Source organism: Apaloderma vittatum, unplaced genomic scaffold (assembly GCF_000703405.1).
Source record: "Apaloderma vittatum isolate BGI_N311 unplaced genomic scaffold, ASM70340v1 scaffold31537, whole genome shotgun sequence".
NCBI lineage: Eukaryota > Metazoa > Chordata > Aves > Trogoniformes > Trogonidae > Apaloderma > Apaloderma vittatum.
The window spans coordinates 1-721 of record NW_009725078.1 but is presented as its reverse complement, the minus strand read 5'-3'; the positions used below and the strand labels follow the sequence as shown (position 1 = coordinate 721).

The window sequence follows — 721 nt, the reverse complement described above, 5'->3', positions numbered from 1 at the left end:
TGATGGACAGTGTTGACTCTGTAATCCCATGGCTACTTAGGATCCTCCACGTCCCTGTTTGCAGGCAGGCACTCCGAGGGCAGGCTTGGTAAGGAGTGAGGACAGACAACTTGGTGCTTTCAGCAGCCTCCACCCCTTTCTTCTGCCGCCGATCGCAGCGGTACCCAGCCAGGCCAGGTGGAGTTCCCCAAGGTGTGGGCGGGTTATTATAAGAAACTGGGTAAATACCTGCTTTTGCACTTTCAGTTTGAATTTGGACACAGTCTCGTGAGGGCTCCCTTCCCCAGGCTCTGCAGCCCGTTTGTTCACAGCCCCGCTGGCCCTGTCAGAGCTGGCCGAGCTGTTCTCAGAGCTGGCTTCCAAGGGACGGGCTCGGGAGTGCCCTCCTCGCAGGAGGAGTGGCAGACCCCCACCCCCTACACATGTATTTCGATTTTAATTACTTCCCCCGTCTTAAATAAATTAACTGGCTGGGGAAACATTTTGCTGTGAAATGCATTTATCTGCGTGTCCTTTCAGCCTGCTGCGGACTGTAATTCTCCGAGAAGAAAAGGCATTGAAGGAAGCCCTTTGTTGGCATTAGCAGGTGGACAGTTGAGGCAGCCTTGACCTCTGCCAGAAAAGGTCCTGACTTGTAGCGTTGGTCAAGTCTTTTAACCCGCTTTTATGCCCCTGGACAGGACGCTGCTGCCCTGTTCCCTCCACCCACTTCACACTCGCA

The 721-nt window shown here is 54.2% G+C and overlaps 1 protein-coding gene across 1 annotated transcript in view; it reads left to right on the top strand.

The window, feature by feature from the left end:
* Nucleotides 1–424, top strand: part of FUBP3 (far upstream element (FUSE) binding protein 3) — a gene marked incomplete at both ends in the record, with an annotated part of 27,297 nt that extends 26,873 nt beyond the window's left edge. Inside the window, one exon of the mRNA XM_009872774.1 lies at nucleotides 330–424. Within this exon, the coding sequence (XP_009871076.1) occupies nucleotides 330–424 (95 nt within the window). The remainder of the gene's footprint in view (nucleotides 1–329) is intronic.
* Nucleotides 425–721: the final 297 nt, after the last annotated feature.